The sequence below is a fragment of the Thermobia domestica genome, chromosome 10, assembly GCF_964235325.1.
Source record: "Thermobia domestica chromosome 10, izTheDome1.hap1.1, whole genome shotgun sequence".
Lineage (NCBI taxonomy): Eukaryota > Metazoa > Arthropoda > Insecta > Zygentoma > Lepismatidae > Thermobia > Thermobia domestica.
In genome coordinates, this window is record NC_137463.1 from 223,561,973 (window position 1) to 223,581,805 (window position 19,833).

The 19,833-nt window shown below is 37.5% G+C and overlaps 6 protein-coding genes across 6 annotated transcripts; all 6 read right to left on the minus strand.

Moving 5' to 3' along the window:
• Positions 1-3,328: 3,328 nt before the first annotated feature.
• Positions 3,329-4,534, minus strand: LOC145661800 (uncharacterized). The gene has a single exon (XM_081727134.1). It carries the CDS (start codon positions 4,532-4,534, stop codon positions 3,329-3,331), a length of 1,206 nt encoding a protein of 401 aa, XP_081583260.1.
• Positions 4,535-5,658: 1,124 nt separating this feature from the next.
• Positions 5,659-6,453, minus strand: LOC145661801 (uncharacterized). Its single transcript, XM_081727135.1, has 2 exons — positions 5,996-6,453; positions 5,659-5,806 (listed from the first exon to the last, which is right to left on the minus strand). Exons 1-2 carry the CDS (start codon positions 6,451-6,453, stop codon positions 5,659-5,661), a joined length of 606 nt encoding a protein of 201 aa, XP_081583261.1.
• Positions 6,454-9,482: 3,029 nt separating this feature from the next.
• LOC145661802 (uncharacterized) lies at positions 9,483-10,688 on the minus strand. The gene has a single exon (XM_081727136.1). The coding sequence runs from the start codon at positions 10,686-10,688 to the stop codon at positions 9,483-9,485; it is 1,206 nt and encodes a 401-aa protein (XP_081583262.1).
• Positions 10,689-11,619: 931 nt separating this feature from the next.
• Positions 11,620-12,607, minus strand: LOC145661804 (uncharacterized). The gene is made up of 2 exons (XM_081727137.1): positions 12,059-12,607; positions 11,620-11,670 (listed from the first exon to the last, which is right to left on the minus strand). The coding sequence occupies exons 1-2, from the start codon at positions 12,605-12,607 to the stop codon at positions 11,620-11,622; spliced, it is 600 nt and encodes a 199-aa protein (XP_081583263.1).
• Positions 12,608-15,637: 3,030 nt separating this feature from the next.
• On the minus strand, positions 15,638-16,843 carry LOC145661805 (uncharacterized). Its single transcript, XM_081727138.1, has one exon. It carries the CDS (start codon positions 16,841-16,843, stop codon positions 15,638-15,640), a length of 1,206 nt encoding a protein of 401 aa, XP_081583264.1.
• Positions 16,844-17,774: 931 nt separating this feature from the next.
• On the minus strand, positions 17,775-18,762 carry LOC145661806 (uncharacterized). The gene is made up of 2 exons (XM_081727139.1): positions 18,214-18,762; positions 17,775-17,825 (listed from the first exon to the last, which is right to left on the minus strand). Exons 1-2 carry the CDS (start codon positions 18,760-18,762, stop codon positions 17,775-17,777), a joined length of 600 nt encoding a protein of 199 aa, XP_081583265.1.
• Positions 18,763-19,833: the final 1,071 nt, after the last annotated feature.

Genomic DNA, 19,833 nt, shown 5'->3' on the forward strand with positions numbered 1-19,833 from the left:
CTGGAAGCTCCCTGTCCAATAAAATAAATATTACGGAATTATTGTATAATGGATTTTGTGTGTTAACCACCTAGACACTAACCAAGTTTATGGGGTGCCATTCAATAAACAATTGGAATAACAAACCCAGATATAAAAATAAATTTAACCGAAGTATATGGTTTTAGACCAATTCAGAATTAATTTTCACTTTTACTTGTGATATACAGCATCCAAACTCCTTGATAAACATAGTCCCAATCGCTGACGGAGAAAACAAATAAGTTGTATATGTAGATGAAAGTGAAAGTGTGTAAATCGTTACAGGATATAAAGGAGCTTTAATTAAATTCTAAAATATTATTGGTGAGTACAGGGAAGAAACGAAGTTGGAACAAATTCAAATCTATAAGCAACTTTGAACTATACAAAACGATATAAGTAGATGTAAATAAATAATTAATGGAATTAGAATGTGAATGGAAACGGGAGAACCCCGTGAATATCCACATACACGATATTGTCCACCCCTTCAACAAGAAGTGAGCTCTGCACCACACAGCCATCGCTTTCCTCTTTCGAATATTTCCTGTAAGCCTAAACATTGACTATATAAAATAATCATTTCTTCTATTAGGATAAAACTGACACTGAAATATAGTCTTTGATTATTTTTACTTTTTAAAAAAAGGTAAAATAAACAAATAAATAAAATTAAAATAAATAAAATAAAATTATTATGTTGTTGTTGTTGAATGATGTTCACTTGCCTTGAGACTACAGGCTATGCAAATGTATCACTCACTGGTGGTAACGAACCTACTGGGCCCGTGTGGGCTTGCCGTCAACAGTCACTGACACATTTACCAAGCCAATCATCGACGGAAAATAGAACTCAAATTTGCCCGAAATACGAAGATTCCAGAGTCTCTTCCATCTCAACTCACAGTCCGGTATCCAGGCCTGCAGTTCATCATTCGCATCCCACCACGAAATAGGTTGCGAACCACAACTACTGACACAGGACATCGACCTACGAGTGGAGCTGGCAATGAGCACCATGGAGATCTTAATTTTGCCTGTAAAAGCCCTATCAAAATAAAAAAAATCTCATAAGAATCACAAACAGAATTTTGTAGCGCAACGGAATAAAAAAATCCAAACTGAGATTTTGATTAAAACTGATAAAAGATAAGAAAATGTCTACAGACTCGGTTGTTTCCAACCCCGGTCACACTAAGGAAAAATCTCTTTCTTCGATTCACAGCTATTTCATTTCACCAGTAAAATAATTGTGTACGTACTGCCCTTTGTCTTGCTCATGCTTCACATATATATCAAAAGTAACTGTACTTAAATTTACTTCTTAAAACTAAAATGTTATACTCTGTACTTGAAAAGAAAGATGTTACTTCACGGCTAGTAAACTTTTATTTGACATTCATTGAAAATTAGATTTGACAGGAAATCTGATTAAAAAATCTTTATAGTTGCTTGTACGGATATACCCATCTGAATTGAAACAAAAGAATAACATTAAAGATTTTCTAAATGTTCAGAGCCGAAACATTATTTACTTTTCATTAAATTTTCCACAAATATTCTTAAAATATTCATATTCCTTAACATTCTCAATATTCATAAACATTGACATCAGACCGACACAAAACAAATGAGAATTCAACAAGACACATTGCATTTTAAATCTACACTACATATTTTCTGTGGTTAGCTATTTATTTTCTTTCCTTTCTCATTTTGGTGCTCAAATCTCTGTGCGCTGAAGGTGTGGACGGCATAGAGGGTTTACGCTGTTCGCTACCTCCCTTAAAGCTCGGATCCCCATTGGACAACTAGCACAGGTAAATACTCAAAGAATATTCGCACAATACTTAAACCTAACTACCCTATCCTAATCTAACTATACTATACTAACTTAACCTAAGAAAAAAAGTCATACACATATAGGCTATATGAAGCACCCTTTTCATTCACAAAAATTATGTTTTCTTTCAGCTACCACAGTATGGCGAAGACGTAGTGGCTATTCATGAAAGTGTCGCTCTGAAATTCTCTTTTACTTTAAAATACTGGAACATTTCTACTACTAAATCTTTAAAACTGTATTTAAAACTTACTCGATGGGTATCAGAGTAAATTACAGGAGATCTGACCGGTTGATGACAGTCTCTGGTTACCGGTATGCAAATTCATGTACCCTTGTACTAGCCATTAGCCGTGATTTTCTGACACTTGTTTCCAAAATTCTATAATCTTTAGAATTACTTTAAAACAAAGAAAAGCATCATGCTAAATTATAAAACTTCGAGCAGTACTAAGCTTCCGAAAATAAATAATTTTGAGATTAACAGAGAATCAAAAATTTCTTTCATTGGGGGAAATGTGTGTGTGGTACACACATTTCTTGTTGTTATGACAATCGTCTGCGTTAAGATGATTCTAATTTTCGTCCCCTCCCCTCCATTGAATGAATTCACGCTGTCACATTTCCGGACCTATATGTATGAAATTTTGGGGAAAAACTTACGGCACTTAGCACATCATGTTAAGATTCACACGTACACAGGAAAACCACACTTTTATTGCTATGTCACGAAACTAAGAATTGATGATGTATGAAGGGGTGATATGTTTATGTACTTTATTTACAAATCACACATATCACATCCAAAGCTAATGAACTGTATGATTAAACCCATATTACTGATTCACCCAGATATCATGAAGGAACGAGAATAAGACTTGACGAATATTTTAGATGTTACTTGCTTCAATTCTTATTTAAAGGTACATGTGTTAATATGATAAATATAACATGCTTTGTTCATATGTTAATATACTGATATAATACTTAAATATTAGTACAATGAATTACTTATCTTAACTTCTTTTCGCAGTTAATTGTTGCTAGCTTGCTGCTAAACCACATGGTTGCTTGCTAAACTGTCATACTTTGTCTTCGGTCACACATAAACTGAGTAGCACTCTAAAACACTGTTAAGAACATGTAAATCTTGTCTATGAATGAACATGTGTTACTCTAAAGACTATGAATAAATATGTTTTTGTAAACCTATGAATGAATATGTTTGCCTAGTTGCACACATTGTCGAATGCACAGACACAACTTGAATAGCACACTGAAGGCACTGTTGCCAGCCAATGCAAACACAACTCACTAAAACTCACCAGAAAAATCACTAAAAGAATCACAAAGAATTCACTAAACCACTAAACTATATACAAAAAAAATGAAACTAATATGAATAAAAATAATGCACATATGCAAGCTTATCCATCCTCCCCCTCCTTGATTGAACACAATCAATTAATATTCTAGGGGCAAAGGAATTAATTTAGCAACACTGCGCCGAAAAATGCCACTTTTACACTTCACAGTTGCCACTCGCACTAAATTATCACTGCCCGGATGAACTTCTTCAATCACACCTAACTTCCACACTTGAGGAGGAACATTGTCTTCTTTTAACAATACGACCATGCCCGGTTGTAGATTAGGCTGAGCTGACTTCCATTTTCTTCTTTGTTGTAACTGGTTGAGGTAATCCCTTGACCAACGTTTCCAAATATGCTGCTTCATTTGTTGAATCCGTTGCCATCTGCCTAGTCTGTTGATAGGTACGTCCAGTAGATCTGGTTCCGGAAGGCTGAGAAGTGTAGCTCCCATCAAAAAATGTCCTGGACTGAGATACATTGGATCTGTAGGATCGTTGGAAATGGCTGTCAATGGTCTTGAATTTAGAATGGCTTCAATTTGAATAAGTAACGTATTCAACTCTTCGTATGTCAGACTTGCTGTTCCTGCTACACGCCGTAGGTGGTACTTCATGGATTTTATTGAACTTTCCCATGACCCCATGTGAGGAGATCTGGCAGGAATGAATTTCCATTCTAAACCTTCTTGAGCTGAGTATTCCAGGATGTCCTTTCGGTTAGTCTTGGATTCAAAAAATTGTTGCAATTCTCGATTGGCGCCAACAAAGTTTGAACCATTGTCGCTACAGATAGATAAGCATTTTCCTCGCCTAGCAATAAATCTCTTCAATGCTGCGATGAAGGCTTGAGAACTTAAGTCTGAAACTATTTCTATGTGAACTGCTCTAGTGGCTAAACAGATGAACAACGCTGCATATACTTTCATTTGAATTTTGCTGCGAATCGTGGGCTTGACATAAAAGAATCCTGCATAGTCAACTCCCACGTGTACAAATGGTCTTGCTTCATTTACTCTCTCCTTGGGTAAGTGTCCCATTAACTGTGATGAACTTGTTGATCTCCACTTGAAACAAACCAAACAATTGTGTACTATTGCCTTGACCATCTTCTTAGCTCTTGGAATCCAATATCTGGTACGCAAAGATGCAATAAGAAGCTGTGGTCCTGCATGAAGCAACCTTTTATGTTCTTCTTTGACTATCAGGTGGGTGAAATGATGTCCTGCAGGTAAAATGAATTGATGCTTGTTGTCGTACTCCAAGTTTGAATGTTCCAATCTTCCTCCTACTCTTAGCATTCCTTCCGTGTCCAGAAATGGAAAAAGATCCTTGATTGGGCTCTTTGTTGAAACTTCCATTTGTTGCTGCAAGTTCAATATTTCTTGATGATAGGTAGTATGTTGTACCATCTTGATACATCTGTGTAACGCTAAACGAAGTTCCGAAGCGTCAAGACTATCGGTTTTTCTTTCTAATTTCTTGGAAAAACAATTATGTTTGAATCGCAAACAATATGCTACTACTCTCAACATTTTGTTTAACGATGAATACCTTTTCATAAAGCTTGTTTCATGAACTGCCACCAAACTTATCATGACTTTCTTCTCTTCTGGAATATTAGCTGGCTCATTTTGTTCTTGACATGGCCAGTCTGCTGTGTGAAGAAACTCTGGACCATGCCACCACTCTCGAGACTGAATAAGAGTGTTGGGATCCGCTCCTCGACTAACTATGTCTGCCGCATTTTCTTTACTAGGCACGTGGTGCCATTGATTGATTGATGTGATTCTCTGAATTTGAGCCACCCTGTTGGATACAAATGTCTTCCAACGATTGGGAGGTGATTTGATCCATGACAAAACTATCGTCGAGTCTGTCCACAGGTGTATACCACTGACCTCTATATTCAATATGGATAGCGTTTTGTCTATTAGCTTCGAAAGTAACAGTGCTCCACATAATTCCAATCTAGGCAAAGTTTGCTTCTTCAGTGGTGCAACCTTCGACTTTGAACAAAGTAAATTGACTTCAATGTTTCCTTGTTCGTCTGTAGCCCTGATGTACACTACTGCTGCAAAATTTTCTTCACTTGCATCGCAAAAACCATGTAATTGAATTTCCTTAACGTTCTCCGAAGACATTACGTTTCTTGTAATTTGTATCTTCGCCATCGCAGGTAACCAAGACATTAATTGATTCCACTCAACTTGTAGGACTGTGTCTAATGGGTCATTCCAATCCATCCCTGTCTTCCACAACTTCTGTAAGAAATTCTTGTATCTGATGACAATTGGAGCGATTAGACCTAATGGATCGAAGATAGATGACACTATACTGACGACTTGTCTTTTTGTCATTGCAACCTTTCTTTCTACTGCAGTTCCATTTTTACAAATTTTGTTCGAAATTATAAGTTTGTCTGTTATGGAATCCATGCTATTCCTAACGTATTAACACCGTCTTGCTGACCAAGTATGATTGGCTGTTGTTTTTCCCTGAAGTCTTCAGGAACTCCTTGAAGTACTTCTCCTTTGTTAGAACTCCATTTACAAAGCTTGAAACCTGCTCTGCTTAAAATATTAATAAGATCCTTTTGTAGTTCTAAGGCCTTTGACACGTTTGGTACTGATTTTAACACATCATCAATGTAGAAATTGTGTTTTATTACTTCTGCCGCTTCTGGAAATTCCTTGGAATTTTCCTCCGCTATTTGCTTCAGACATCTTGTTGCCAAGAAGGATGCTGACGAAGTCCCGTACGTCACTGTTTGTAACTCATACGACTGGATCGGTTCTTCTACTGAATTTCTCCAAAGGATGCGTTGTAAACACTTGTCCTCATCATGAATTAATATTTGGCGGTACATTTTCTCTAAGTCTGCTGTAAATGCAACTGGATACAACCGAAACCTTAAAATAATGGAGTACAAGTCATCTTGAACAATTGGCCCAACTTGAAGAATGTCATTCAATGATTTGCCATTAGACGTTTTTGCACTTGCATCAAAAACCACTCTTAATTTAGTTGTTGTACTGTCCATCTTGAATACAGGATGATGTGGAAGATAACAACTGCTGCTGCTGTTCACGTCTTCTTCTGTAACCTTTCGCATGTGACCCAGACTTAAATACTCATCCATGAAGGCGGCATATTGTTTATGAAACTCAGGATTTTGTAGCAATCTTCTTTCAAGCTGCTTAAATCTTTGTAGTGCCATGTTGTAAGACTCTCCTAAAACTGCATTCTCTTCCTTCTTTGGTAATTTGACAATAAATCTTCCATCTCCATTTCTGGTTGTATTTTGTAAAAAATGCTTCTCACAATTTTCTTCTTCCGGCGTGTAAATCTTAGTCTGAAGATCTTCGAGTTCCCAGAATTTTCTCAATTGTGTATCCAAGTCTGTCTCCATCTGAGAAAAACATGAAATTACCGACTGGTTGGCTTCTTCGGGTATTGAAGGCATATTTCCGACGACAACGTATCCTAGCTTCGTTTCCTGCAAAACTGGATAATGTCCTTTCCTAGTCTTCTGGCCTGGCTCAAGGAGACTGTAGAATAACCCCGCACCTATAAGCATGTCTACTGACGACGAGCGATGAAAATTTGGATCGGCTAAGCAGATATCCTTTGGCAAGTTCCAATTACTGTAATCAATATCCTTAGAAGGTATGCAACCTGTAATGTTTGGCAATACTAAACAATCGACCACTGCACTAAAATCACATGTTCTTGAATAAATATGAACTTTAACACTGTACTGAGCTTCGGAGGTTACAGAATTGATACCTCTAATGGGAACACGATTTTTCGTTTTCTTGAGGCCTAATCTATGAACTAAAGCTTCGCTTACAAAATTCGATTGAGACGCTGCATCTAATAACACTCTGCATTGTTGAAAACGACCTTTAGTGTCTGTTACGTTAACTAACGCTGTTGCTAATAAGACTTGCTGACCATAATTAATCTTAAATGAGCAATAAGAGTCCTGTGGTTGAACTTGAACCTGATTCTTTTCCTTAACTTTAGGTACATTAGTATTATTGTTATTTGTTTTGCTTGAACTGTCTTTGTTAGTAGCCTCCTGAGTAGTATCTTCATGCAACAGTGTATTATGCTTAAAATTACATTTCTTACAAGTACTTGATTTGCATGCCTTTACTTGATGTTTATTACCTAAGCAATTAAAACATAGTTTATTTTGCTTCACGAGCTCCTTTCTTTGATTAATGTTAGCACTCAGAAATTCTGGGCAGCGAAAAACAGCATGCGTTTCTTTGCTACGGCAAATATTACATGCATTTGGAAGCACAGTAACAAACGCATTCACTTGACTGTTATTCTTTCTTTTTGCTTTGGACTCTACACTTTTGTTGTCATAAGTACTTTCAGATTGAGTAGGACGAATGTTTTCTAACATTTGACAACGACCTTCTAAAAATGAAAATAATTCCGATAACGATGGAAAGGAGTCACTACTTTGTTCAGCTTCCCATTCCCTTTTGCTTGTCGAATCAAGTTTTTCTACTAAATGTTGTGTTAGGAGTACGTCATGCAAAGGTTTGTCCAAATTCAATGCTTCAAGGGCTTGAAAATTACTACGTGCAGTATTTACAAATTGTCTAATGTCTTTAGCGTTTTCTTTCGTTACTGGCTTGATATTGAGCAACCCTCGTACATATGTCGAAGCTATCAACCGTTTGTTTTCGTAGCGTTCAACAAGAAGCTTCCATGCGATTTCGTAATTAACTTCTACTGTAGGCAGATTTGCTATTAATGTAAACGCTTCTCCCTTGAGCGATGTGCGCAAATATTGAAACTTACAAACTGTACTTAATGATTCGTTATTGTGAATAAGGGAAATGAAAATGTCCTTAAAGGGCGACCACTCCTCGTATTTACCGCAAAATGTGGGCAAGGAAATTTTAGGCAATTGTACTGAACTACTACTAGAATTTCCAGCTTTGTTATTTGCTGTCCCTGAATCCGTTTTTTGTTCAAAACTATCAATAAATTCTTGTAACTTAACCTTTGAATCATAATACAGTTCCTCGAATGTAATTCTGTGCGTTTCTTGTTCACCCGTCTCATCCAAGAGCTCTATTTCTGACTGTATCTCATCAAACTTAATAAAAACCCCTTCAAGTGCAACTAGCCTTGTTCTTGCTTCTTGTATGCTAGGTTTATTTTCATTCTGTAGTTTTTGAAGAAATGTCTGTATTCTTGTTGCCTGACCTTTGACCGAAGCACGTTTCTTAATTAATTGACCCAACTGCACTTCTGCCATTGTTTCAGTCTTTTTTTTAACTACTCAAACCGCTGACAATATATTTTACTTTTCACTTCTGAGTGACCTACAAACGTGTAACCTTGAATTCAGCTGGGTTGAATGCACACACACCACTATACTGATATGAACAGCTCTGTCCTGCTTATGACAGCCAGCACCCACACAAACACAACGAGAAGAAACAATGCAAAGTCACGTTTCTCGTTCTGACATCCGGTGGACGGAGGACCAAAAAAATGATGATGTATGAAGGGGTGATATGTTTATGTACTTTATTTACAAATCACACATATCACATCCAAAGCTAATGAACTGTATGATTAAACCCATATTACTGATTCACCCAGATATCATGAAGGAACGAGAATAAGACTTGACGAATATTTTAGATGTTACTTGCTTCAATTCTTATTTAAAGGTACATGTGTTAATATGATAAATATAACATGCTTTGTTCATATGTTAATATACTGATATAATACTTAAATATTAGTACAATGAATTACTTATCTTAACTTCTTTTCGCAGTTAATTGTTGCTAGCTTGCTGCTAAACCACATGGTTGCTTGCTAAACTGTCATACTTTGTCTTCGGTCACACATAAACTGAGTAGCACTCTAAAACACTGTTAAGAACATGTAAATCTTGTCTATGAATGAACATGTGTTACTCTAAAGACTATGAATAAATATGTTTTTGTAAACCTATGAATGAATATGTTTGCCTAGTTGCACACATTGTCGAATGCACAGACACAACTTGAATAGCACACTGAAGGCACTGTTGCCAGCCAATGCAAACACAACTCACTAAAACTCACCAGAAAAATCACTAAAAGAATCACAAAGAATTCACTAAACCACTAAACTATATACAAAAAAAATGAAACTAATATGAATAAAAATAATGCACATATGCAAGCTTATCCATCCTCCCCCTCCTTGATTGAACACAATCAATTAATATTCTAGGGGCAAAGGAATTAATTTAGCAACACTGCGCCGAAAAATGCCACTTTTACACTTCACAGTTGCCACTCGCACTAAATTATCACTGCCCGGATGAACTTCTTCAATCACACCTAACTTCCACACTTGAGGAGGAACATTGTCTTCTTTTAACAATACGACCATGCCCGATTGTAGATTAGGCTGAGCTGACTTCCATTTTCTTCTTTGTTGTAACTGGTTGAGGTAATCCCTTGACCAACGTTTCCAAATATGCTGCTTCATTTGTTGAATCCGTTGCCATCTGCCTAGTCTGTTGATAGGTACGTCCAGTAGATCTGGTTCCGGAAGGCTGAGAAGTGTAGCTCCCATCAAAAAATGTCCTGGACTGAGATACATTGGATCTGTAGGATCGTTGGAAATGGCTGTCAATGGTCTTGAATTTAGAATGGCTTCAATTTGAATAAGTAACGTATTCAACTCTTCGTATGTCAGACTTGCTGTTCCTGCTACACGCCGTAGGTGGTACTTCATGGATTTTATTGAACTTTCCCATGACCCCATGTGAGGAGATCTGGCAGGAATGAATTTCCATTCTAAACCTTCTTGAGCTGAGTATTCCAGGATGTCCTTTCGGTTAGTCTTGGATTCAAAAAATTGTTGCAATTCTCGATTGGCGCCAACAAAGTTTGAACCATTGTCGCTACAGATAGATAAGCATTTTCCTCGCCTAGCAATAAATCTCTTCAATGCTGCGATGAAGGCTTGAGAACTTAAGTCTGAAACTATTTCTATGTGAACTGCTCTAGTGGCTAAACAGATGAACAACGCTGCATATACTTTCATTTGAATTTTGCTGCGAATCGTGGGCTTGACATAAAAGAATCCTGCATAGTCAACTCCCACGTGTACAAATGGTCTTGCTTCATTTACTCTCTCCTTGGGTAAGTGTCCCATTAACTGTGATGAACTTGTTGATCTCCACTTGAAACAAACCAAACAATTGTGTACTATTGCCTTGACCATCTTCTTAGCTCTTGGAATCCAATATCTGGTACGCAAAGATGCAATAAGAAGCTGTGGTCCTGCATGAAGCAACCTTTTATGTTCTTCTTTGACTATCAGGTGGGTGAAATGATGTCCTGCAGGTAAAATGAATTGATGCTTGTTGTCGTACTCCAAGTTTGAATGTTCCAATCTTCCTCCTACTCTTAGCATTCCTTCCGTGTCCAGAAATGGAAAAAGATCCTTGATTGGGCTCTTTGTTGAAACTTCCATTTGTTGCTGCAAGTTCAATATTTCTTGATGATAGGTAGTATGTTGTACCATCTTGATACATCTGTGTAACGCTAAACGAAGTTCCGAAGCGTCAAGACTATCGGTTTTTCTTTCTAATTTCTTGGAAAAACAATTATGTTTGAATCGCAAACAATATGCTACTACTCTCAACATTTTGTTTAACGATGAATACCTTTTCATAAAGCTTGTTTCATGAACTGCCACCAAACTTATCATGACTTTCTTCTCTTCTGGAATATTAGCTGGCTCATTTTGTTCTTGACATGGCCAGTCTGCTGTGTGAAGAAACTCTGGACCATGCCACCACTCTCGAGACTGAATAAGAGTGTTGGGATCCGCTCCTCGACTAACTATGTCTGCCGCATTTTCTTTACTAGGCACGTGGTGCCATTGATTGATTGATGTGATTCTCTGAATTTGAGCCACCCTGTTGGATACAAATGTCTTCCAACGATTGGGAGGTGATTTGATCCATGACAAAACTATCGTCGAGTCTGTCCACAGGTGTATACCACTGACCTCTATATTCAATATGGATAGCGTTTTGTCTATTAGCTTCGAAAGTAACAGTGCTCCACATAATTCCAATCTAGGCAAAGTTTGCTTCTTCAGTGGTGCAACCTTCGACTTTGAACAAAGTAAATTGACTTCAATGTTTCCTTGTTCGTCTGTAGCCCTGATGTACACTACTGCTGCAAAATTTTCTTCACTTGCATCGCAAAAACCATGTAATTGAATTTCCTTAACGTTCTCCGAAGACATTACGTTTCTTGTAATTTGTATCTTCGCCATCGCAGGTAACCAAGACATTAATTGATTCCACTCAACTTGTAGGACTGTGTCTAATGGGTCATTCCAATCCATCCCTGTCTTCCACAACTTCTGTAAGAAATTCTTGTATCTGATGACAATTGGAGCGATTAGACCTAATGGATCGAAGATAGATGACACTATACTGACGACTTGTCTTTTTGTCATTGCAACCTTTCTTTCTACTGCAGTTCCATTTTTACAAATTTTGTTCGAAATTATAAGTTTGTCTGTTATGGAATCCATGCTATTCCTAACGTATTAACACCGTCTTGCTGACCAAGTATGATTGGCTGTTGTTTTTCCCTGAAGTCTTCAGGAACTCCTTGAAGTACTTCTTCTTTGTTAGAACTCCATTTACAAAGCTTGAAACCTGCTCTGCTTAAAATATTAATAAGATCCTTTTGTAGTTCTAAGGCCTTTGACACGTTTGGTACTGATTTTAACACATCATCAATGTAGAAATTGTGTTTTATTACTTCTGCCGCTTCTGGAAATTCCTTGGAATTTTCCTCCGCTATTTGCTTCAGACATCTTGTTGCCAAGAAGGATGCTGACGAAGTCCCGTACGTCACTGTTTGTAACTCATACGACTGGATCGGTTCTTCTACTGAATTTCTCCAAAGGATGCGTTGTAAACACTTGTCCTCATCATGAATTAATATTTGGCGGTACATTTTCTCTAAGTCTGCTGTAAATGCAACTGGATACAACCGAAACCTTAAAATAATGGAGTACAAGTCATCTTGAACAATTGGCCCAACTTGAAGAATGTCATTCAATGATTTGCCATTAGACGTTTTTGCACTTGCATCAAAAACCACTCTTAATTTAGTTGTTGTACTGTCCATCTTGAATACAGGATGATGTGGAAGATAACAACTGCTGCTGCTGTTCACGTCTTCTTCTGTAACCTTTCGCATGTGACCCAGACTTAAATACTCATCCATGAAGGCGGCATATTGTTTATGAAACTCAGGATTTTGTAGCAATCTTCTTTCAAGCTGCTTAAATCTTTGTAGTGCCATGTTGTAAGACTCTCCTAAAACTGCATTCTCTTCCTTCTTTGGTAATTTGACAATAAATCTTCCATCTCCATTTCTGGTTGTATTTTGTAAAAAATGCTTCTCACAATTTTCTTCTTCCGGCGTGTAAATCTTAGTCTGAAGATCTTCGAGTTCCCAGAATTTTCTCAATTGTGTATCCAAGTCTGTCTCCATCTGAGAAAAACATGAAATTACCGACTGGTTGGCTTCTTCGGGTATTGAAGGCATATTTCCGACGACAACGTATCCTAGCTTCGTTTCCTGCAAAACTGGATAATGTCCTTTCCTAGTCTTCTGGCCTGGCTCAAGGAGACTGTAGAATAACCCCGCACCTATAAGCATGTCTACTGACGACGAGCGATGAAAATTTGGATCGGCTAAGCAGATATCCTTTGGCAAGTTCCAATTACTGTAATCAATATCCTTAGAAGGTATGCAACCTGTAATGTTTGGCAATACTAAACAATCGACCACTGCACTAAAATCACATGTTCTTGAATAAATATGAACTTTAACACTGTACTGAGCTTCGGAGGTTACAGAATTGATACCTCTAATGGGAACACGATTTTTCGTTTTCTTGAGGCCTAATCTATGAACTAAAGCTTCGCTTACAAAATTCGATTGAGACGCTGCATCTAATAACACTCTGCATTGTTGAAAACGACCTTTAGTGTCTGTTACGTTAACTAACGCTGTTGCTAATAAGACTTGCTGACCATAATTAATCTTAAATGAGCAATAAGAGTCCTGTGGTTGAACTTGAACCTGATTCTGTTCCTTAACTTTAGGTACATTAGTATTATTGTTATTTGTTTTGCTTGAACTGTCTTTGTTAGTAGCCTCCTGAGTAGTATCTTCATGCAACAGTGTATTATGCTTAAAATTACATTTCTTACAAGTACTTGATTTGCATGCCTTTACTTGATGTTTATTACCTAAGCAATTAAAACATAGTTTATTTTGCTTCACGAGCTCCTTTCTTTGATTAATGTTAGCACTCAGAAATTCTGGGCAGCGAAAAACAGCATGCGTTTCTTTGCTACGGCAAATATTACATGCATTTGGAAGCACAGTAACAAACGCATTCACTTGACTGTTATTCTTTCTTTTTGCTTTGGACTCTACACTTTTGTTGTCATAAGTACTTTCAGATTGAGTAGGACGAATGTTTTCTAACATTTGACAACGACCTTCTAAAAATGAAAATAATTCCGATAACGATGGAAAGGAGTCACTACTTTGTTCAGCTTCCCATTCCCTTTTGCTTGTCGAATCAAGTTTTTCTACTAAATGTTGTGTTAGGAGTACGTCATGCAAAGGTTTGTCCAAATTCAATGCTTCAAGGGCTTGAAAATTACTACGTGCAGTATTTACAAATTGTCTAATGTCTTTAGCGTTTTCTTTCGTTACTGGCTTGATATTGAGCAACCCTCGTACATATGTCGAAGCTATCAACCGTTTGTTTTCGTAGCGTTCAACAAGAAGCTTCCATGCGATTTCGTAATTAACTTCTACTGTAGGCAGATTTGCTATTAATGTAAACGCTTCTCCCTTGAGCGATGTGCGCAAATATTGAAACTTACAAACTGTACTTAATGATTCGTTATTGTGAATAAGGGAAATGAAAATGTCCTTAAAGGGCGACCACTCCTCGTATTTACCGCAAAATGTGGGCAAGGAAATTTTAGGCAATTGTACTGAACTACTACTAGAATTTCCAGCTTTGTTATTTGCTGTCCCTGAATCCGTTTTTTGTTCAAAACTATCAATAAATTCTTGTAACTTAACCTTTGAATCATAATACAGTTCCTCGAATGTAATTCTGTGCGTTTCTTGTTCACCCGTCTCATCCAAGAGCTCTATTTCTGACTGTATCTCATCAAACTTAATAAAAACCCCTTCAAGTGCAACTAGCCTTGTTCTTGCTTCTTGTATGCTAGGTTTATTTTCATTCTGTAGTTTTTGAAGAAATGTCTGTATTCTTGTTGCCTGACCTTTGACCGAAGCACGTTTCTTAATTAATTGACCCAACTGCACTTCTGCCATTGTTTCAGTCTTTTTTTTTAACTACTCAAACCGCTGACAATATATTTTACTTTTCACTTCTGAGTGACCTACAAACGTGTAACCTTGAATTCAGCTGGGTTGAATGCACACACACCACTATACTGATATGAACAGCTCTGTCCTGCTTATGACAGCCAGCACCCACACAAACACAACGAGAAGAAACAATGCAAAGTCACGTTTCTCGTTCTGACATCCGGTGGACGGAGGACCAAAAAAATGATGATGTATGAAGGGGTGATATGTTTATGTACTTTATTTACAAATCACACATATCACATCCAAAGCTAATGAACTGTATGATTAAACCCATATTACTGATTCACCCAGATATCATGAAGGAACGAGAATAAGACTTGACGAATATTTTAGATGTTACTTGCTTCAATTCTTATTTAAAGGTACATGTGTTAATATGATAAATATAACATGCTTTGTTCATATGTTAATATACTGATATAATACTTAAATATTAGTACAATGAATTACTTATCTTAACTTCTTTTCGCAGTTAATTGTTGCTAGCTTGCTGCTAAACCACATGGTTGCTTGCTAAACTGTCATACTTTGTCTTCGGTCACACATAAACTGAGTAGCACTCTAAAACACTGTTAAGAACATGTAAATCTTGTCTATGAATGAACATGTGTTACTCTAAAGACTATGAATAAATATGTTTTTGTAAACCTATGAATGAATATGTTTGCCTAGTTGCACACATTGTCGAATGCACAGACACAACTTGAATAGCACACTGAAGGCACTGTTGCCAGCCAATGCAAACACAACTCACTAAAACTCACCAGAAAAATCACTAAAAGAATCACAAAGAATTCACTAAACCACTAAACTATATACAAAAAAAATGAAACTAATATGAATAAAAATAATGCACATATGCAAGCTTATCCATCCTCCCCCTCCTTGATTGAACACAATCAATTAATATTCTAGGGGCAAAGGAATTAATTTAGCAACACTGCGCCGAAAAATGCCACTTTTACACTTCACAGTTGCCACTCGCACTAAATTATCACTGCCCGGATGAACTTCTTCAATCACACCTAACTTCCACACTTGAGGAGGAACATTGTCTTCTTTTAACAATACGACCATGCCCGGTTGTAGATTAGGCTGAGCTGACTTCCATTTTCTTCTTTGTTGTAACTGGTTGAGGTAATCCCTTGACCAACGTTTCCAAATATGCTGCTTCATTTGTTGAATCCGTTGCCATCTGCCTAGTCTGTTGATAGGTACGTCCAGTAGATCTGGTTCCGGAAGGCTGAGAAGTGTAGCTCCCATCAAAAAATGTCCTGGACTGAGATACATTGGATCTGTAGGATCGTTGGAAATGGCTGTCAATGGTCTTGAATTTAGAATGGCTTCAATTTGAATAAGTAACGTATTCAACTCTTCGTATGTCAGACTTGCTGTTCCTGCTACACGCCGTAGGTGGTACTTCATGGATTTTATTGAACTTTCCCATGACCCCATGTGAGGAGATCTGGCAGGAATGAATTTCCATTCTAAACCTTCTTGAGCTGAGTATTCCAGGATGTCCTTTCGGTTAGTCTTGGATTCAAAAAATTGTTGCAATTCTCGATTGGCGCCAACAAAGTTTGAACCATTGTCGCTACAGATAGATAAGCATTTTCCTCGCCTAGCAATAAATCTCTTCAATGCTGCGATGAAGGCTTGAGAACTTAAGTCTGAAACTATTTCTATGTGAACTGCTCTAGTGGCTAAACAGATGAACAACGCTGCATATACTTTCATTTGAATTTTGCTGCGAATCGTGGGCTTGACATAAAAGAATCCTGCATAGTCAACTCCCACGTGTACAAATGGTCTTGCTTCATTTACTCTCTCCTTGGGTAAGTGTCCCATTAACTGTGATGAACTTGTTGATCTCCACTTGAAACAAACCAAACAATTGTGTACTATTGCCTTGACCATCTTCTTAGCTCTTGGAATCCAATATCTGGTACGCAAAGATGCAATAAGAAGCTGTGGTCCTGCATGAAGCAACCTTTTATGTTCTTCTTTGACTATCAGGTGGGTGAAATGATGTCCTGCAGGTAAAATGAATTGATGCTTGTTGTCGTACTCCAAGTTTGAATGTTCCAATCTTCCTCCTACTCTTAGCATTCCTTCCGTGTCCAGAAATGGAAAAAGATCCTTGATTGGGCTCTTTGTTGAAACTTCCATTTGTTGCTGCAAGTTCAATATTTCTTGATGATAGGTAGTATGTTGTACCATCTTGATACATCTGTGTAACGCTAAACGAAGTTCCGAAGCGTCAAGACTATCGGTTTTTCTTTCTAATTTCTTGGAAAAACAATTATGTTTGAATCGCAAACAATATGCTACTACTCTCAACATTTTGTTTAACGATGAATACCTTTTCATAAATCTTGTTTCATGAACTGCCACCAAACTTATCATGACTTTCTTCTCTTCTGGAATATTAGCTGGCTCATTTTGTTCTTGACATGGCCAGTCTGCTGTGTGAAGAAACTCTGGACCATGCCACCACTCTCGAGACTGAATAAGAGTGTTGGGATCCGCTCCTCGACTAACTATGTCTGCCGCATTTTCTTTACTAGGCACGTGGTGCCATTGATTGATTGATGTGATTCTCTGAATTTGAGCCACCCTGTTGGATACAAATGTCTTCCAACGATTGGGAGGTGATTTGATCCATGACAAAACTATCGTCGAGTCTGTCCACAGGTGTATACCACTGACCTCTATATTCAATATGGATAGCGTTTTGTCTATTAGCTTCGAAAGTAACAGTGCTCCACATAATTCCAATCTAGGCAAAGTTTGCTTCTTCAGTGGTGCAACCTTCGACTTTGAACAAAGTAAATTGACTTCAATGTTTCCTTGTTCGTCTGTAGCCCTGATGTACACTACTGCTGCAAAATTTTCTTCACTTGCATCGCAAAAACCATGTAATTGAATTTCCTTAACGTTCTCCGAAGACATTACGTTTCTTGTAATTTGTATCTTCGCCATCGCAGGTAACCAAGACATTAATTGATTCCACTCAACTTGTAGGACTGTGTCTAATGGGTCATTCCAATCCATCCCTGTCTTCCACAACTTCTGTAAGAAATTCTTGTATCTGATGACAATTGGAGCGATTAGACCTAATGGATCGAAGATAGATGACACTATACTGACGACTTGTCTTTTTGTCATTGCAACCTTTCTTTCTACTGCAGTTCCATTTTTACAAATTTTGTTCGAAATTATAAGTTTGTCTGTTATGGAATCCATGCTATTCCTAACGTATTAACACCGTCTTGCTGACCAAGTATGATTGGCTGTTGTTTTTCCCTGAAGTCTTCAGGAACTCCTTGAAGTACTTCTTCTTTGTTAGAACTCCATTTACAAAGCTTGAAACCTGCTCTGCTTAAAATATTAATAAGATCCTTTTGTAGTTCTAAGGCCTTTGACACGTTTGGTACTGATTTTAACACATCATCAATGTAGAAATTGTGTTTTATTACTTCTGCCGCTTCTGGAAATTCCTTGGAATTTTCCTCCGCTATTTGCTTCAGACATCTTGTTGCCAAGAAGGATGCTGACGAAGTCCCGTACGTCACTGTTTGTAACTCATACGACTGGATCGGTTCTTCTACTGAATTTCTCCAAAGGATGCGTTGTAAACACTTGTCCTCATCATGAATTAATATTTGGCGGTACATTTTCTCTAAGTCTGCTGTAAATGCAACTGGATACAACCGAAACCTTAAAATAATGGAGTACAAGTCATCTTGAACAATTGGCCCAACTTGAAGAATGTCATTCAATGATTTGCCATTAGACGTTTTTGCACTTGCATCAAAAACCACTCTTAATTTAGTTGTTGTACTGTCCATCTTGAATACAGGATGATGTGGAAGATAACAACTGCTGCTGCTGTTCACGTCTTCTTCTGTAACCTTTCGCATGTGACCCAGACTTAAATACTCATCCATGAAGGCGGCATATTGTTTATGAAACTCAGGATTTTGTAGCAATCTTCTTTCAAGCTGCTTAAATCTTTGTAGTGCCATGTTGTAAGACTCTCCTAAAACTGCATTCTCTTCCTTCTTTGGTAATTTGACAATAAATCTTCCATCTCCATTTCTGGTTGTATTTTGTAAAAAATGCTTCTCACAATTTTCTTCTTCCGGCGTGTAAATCTTAGTCTGAAGATCTTCGAGTTCCCAGAATTTTCTCAATTGTGTATCCAAGTCTGTCTCCATCTGAGAAAAACATGAAATTACCGACTGGTTGGCTTCTTCGGGTATTGAAGGCATATTTCCGACGACAACGTATCCTAGCTTCGTTTCCTGCAAAACTGGATAATGTCCTTTCCTAGTCTTCTGGCCTGGCTCAAGGAGACTGTAGAATAACCCCGCACCTATAAGCATGTCTACTGACGACGAGCGATGAAAATTTGGATCGGCTAAGCAGATATCCTTTGGCAAGTTCCAATTACTGTAATCAATATCCTTAGAAGGTATGCAACCTGTAATGTTTGGCAATACTAAACAATCGACCACTGCACTAAAATCACATGTTCTTGAATAAATATGAACTTTAACACTGTACTGAGCTTCGGAGGTTACAGAATTGATACCTCTAATGGGAACACGATTTTTCGTTTTCTTGAGGCCTAATCTATGAACTAAAGCTTCGCTTACAAAATTCGATTGAGACGCTGCATCTAATAACACTCTGCATTGTTGAAAACGACCTTTAGTGTCTGTTACGTTAACTAACGCTGTTGCTAATAAGACTTGCTGACCATAATTAATCTTAAATGAGCAATAAGAGTCCTGTGGTTGAACTTGAACCTGATTCTGTTCCTTAACTTTAGGTACATTAGTATTATTGTTATTTGTTTTGCTTGAACTGTCTTTGTTAGTAGCCTCCTGAGTAGTATCTTCATGCAACAGTGTATTATGCTTAAAATTACATTTCTTACAAGTACTTGATTTGCATGCCTTTACTTGATGTTTATTACCTAAGCAATTAAAACATAGTTTATTTTGCTTCACGAGCTCCTTTCTTTGATTAATGTTAGCACTCAGAAATTCTGGGCAGCGAAAAACAGCATGCGTTTCTTTGCTACGGCAAAT

Excerpts from the sequence above, each read along its gene's own strand:
- LOC145661800 (XM_081727134.1), bottom strand. The coding sequence starts at position 4,534 with ATGCTAAGAGTAGGAGGAAGATTGGAACATTCAAACTTGGAGTACGAC.
- LOC145661801 (XM_081727135.1), bottom strand. The coding sequence starts at position 6,453 with ATGGCACTACAAAGATTTAAGCAGCTTGAAAGAAGATTGCTACAAAAT. Across the intron at positions 5,807-5,995 it reads TATGAGTTACAAACAGTGAC|CAGAGCAGGTTTCAAGCTTT; the intron begins GTACGGGACTTC and ends TAATATTTTAAG.
- LOC145661802 (XM_081727136.1), bottom strand. The coding sequence starts at position 10,688 with ATGCTAAGAGTAGGAGGAAGATTGGAACATTCAAACTTGGAGTACGAC.
- LOC145661804 (XM_081727137.1), bottom strand. The coding sequence starts at position 12,607 with ATGGCACTACAAAGATTTAAGCAGCTTGAAAGAAGATTGCTACAAAAT. Across the intron at positions 11,671-12,058 it reads AATTTCCAGAAGCGGCAGAA|ATACAAGAATTTCTTACAGA; the intron begins GTAATAAAACAC and ends AATTGTCATCAG.
- LOC145661805 (XM_081727138.1), bottom strand. The coding sequence starts at position 16,843 with ATGCTAAGAGTAGGAGGAAGATTGGAACATTCAAACTTGGAGTACGAC.
- LOC145661806 (XM_081727139.1), bottom strand. The coding sequence starts at position 18,762 with ATGGCACTACAAAGATTTAAGCAGCTTGAAAGAAGATTGCTACAAAAT. Across the intron at positions 17,826-18,213 it reads AATTTCCAGAAGCGGCAGAA|ATACAAGAATTTCTTACAGA; the intron begins GTAATAAAACAC and ends AATTGTCATCAG.